Source organism: Aureococcus anophagefferens, assembly GCF_000186865.1.
Source record: "Aureococcus anophagefferens unplaced genomic scaffold AURANscaffold_818, whole genome shotgun sequence".
Taxonomy (NCBI): domain Eukaryota; class Pelagophyceae; order Pelagomonadales; family Pelagomonadaceae; genus Aureococcus; species Aureococcus anophagefferens.
This window is the reverse complement of record NW_008706104.1, coordinates 2,603-4,405: the sequence shown is the minus strand read 5'-3', so window position 1 is coordinate 4,405 and position 1,803 is coordinate 2,603. Positions and strand designations below refer to the sequence as shown.

The 1,803-nt window shown below is 69.4% G+C and overlaps 1 protein-coding gene across 1 annotated transcript in view; it reads left to right on the top strand.

Moving 5' to 3' along the window:
* Positions 1-1,045: 1,045 nt before the first annotated feature.
* The window catches only part of AURANDRAFT_69044 (hypothetical protein), a gene marked incomplete at both ends in the record, with an annotated part of 2,858 nt that continues 2,100 nt past the window's right edge, over positions 1,046-1,803 (top strand). Inside the window, one exon of the mRNA XM_009044792.1 lies at positions 1,046-1,774. Within this exon, the coding sequence (XP_009043040.1) occupies positions 1,046-1,774 (729 nt within the window). The remainder of the gene's footprint in view (positions 1,775-1,803) is intronic.

Genomic DNA, 1,803 nt, shown 5'->3' with positions numbered 1-1,803 from the left:
ATTCGGGTAGGGGGAAGCTGCCGCGCCCCATTCCACCCCCTGAGGCTGCCCGTTTGCGCCACCTCGCAATCGTCCGGATGTCGCGTCTTTTCATGTGCCTCACCCACATGTTTGCGGACCTCAAAGCCGCTGGGATCGTTGCACGTCGCTGCATATTCGAGGAGCACGGGGCCCTCTAAGGTGGAGATTCCATCAGCTGCCATAGCAGCTTCGAGCGCCTAACTAATCCAGGTACTCGACGTCCTGCCGGGGATAAACGATGGTTCGACCGTAGAGCGGCAGGACGAGTACGGGACACGAAGCAAAAAAACGGGACAAACGCACGGAGCGACTCCTCAGACCCCCGGGGGTCGCGCCCTACCGGTGGGGTGCGTCCCAGGAGCCGCGGGGCCCGGAACTGACGCGCCTGGGGGGGTCGATTTCAAATCGAGCCGCAGGCGCATAGTAGACGCATAGTAGACGCATAGTAGACGCATAGTAGACGCATAGTAGGCGCATAGCAGACGCATAGCAGGCGCATAAGACCAGCATAGCAGGCGCATACCACCAGCATAGCAGCCCGGCGACCGCTGTCGACGACCCCAGGCGACGGCCGCCGGAGGTCGCCGCATAGCAGGCGGATACCACCAGCATAGCAGCCGCATACAACCCGCATACGACCCGCATAAAACCCGCATACCACCCGCATACCACCCGCATACCACCCGCATACCACCCGCATACCACCCGCATACCACCCGCATACGACCAGCATAGCAGCCGCATACCACCCGCATAAAACCCGCATAAAACCCGCATACCACCCGCATAAAACCCGCATAAAACCCGCATAGTAGGCGCATACTACCAGGCATACCGGCGGTCAACCCCCTCGGCGGGAGACCCGCGCGACGCTACTAAACACCTACTTCAACTCGCCCGTGGAAATTGTCCAGCCTCACCAGCCTCGACGTGCGCCGCGTCAACAGGCCGTCGTCGTCCGCGCTTGCCTTGCCCGCCGAACGTCGGCCGGTCGTTCGCGGTCTTGCGCTTGGCTTGCCCCGCCATGCTCGTCGGCCGGTCGTTCGCGGTCGCGGGTCCGTCGCTGCGCCGCGCGTCGGCGGTGCGGGGCCTCGCGTCCCTCGAGGACGCCGTCGAGGCGCTGCTGGGCACCTACGGCGTCGCCGGCGTGTCCGCGGCGGTGCTGGCCCCGGACGGGTCCGGCGGCGCGGTCGTGCGGCCCGTCGTCGGCGGCCTCGCGAGCCGCGCGCGGCGGGAGCCCGTCGCGCCGGGCACGCTCTTCCAGATCGCGTCGCTGTCGAAGCCCGTCGCCACGGCGTTCGCGATCGACTTCTTCGAGGCGCGCGGCGCCTGCTTCGAGACGGCCACGGTCAACGGCCTCCTCGCGGCCTGCGGCTCGCCCTTCCGGCTCCGGAGCGCGGCCGGCGCGCCGCGGGCGTGGGCGGAGGCGGTGACGCTCGCGCAGCTCGTCGACCACTCCGCGCTCGGCATGCACTACGTGCCCGGCGTCCCGCGGTCGGCGCCGTTCCCCGACGCCCTGGCCCTCGTGTCCGGGTCCGACGCGGCGCCGGCGCCCCACGGCTACGCGAGCCTCGACGTCGACCGCGCGCCGGGGACGCGGTTCGCGTACAGCGGCGGCGGCTTCCTCGTGCTCCAGCACCTGCTCGAGGCGGCGTCCGGCGCGCCCGCGGCCGAATCGCTCGACGGCTGGCTCGCGGCCGGCGGCGGCGCCGTCGACGTGACCTTCCGCCACGAGCCGCCCGCGGCCGCCGCCGTCGCCGACGGCCACGACGACGCGGGGAA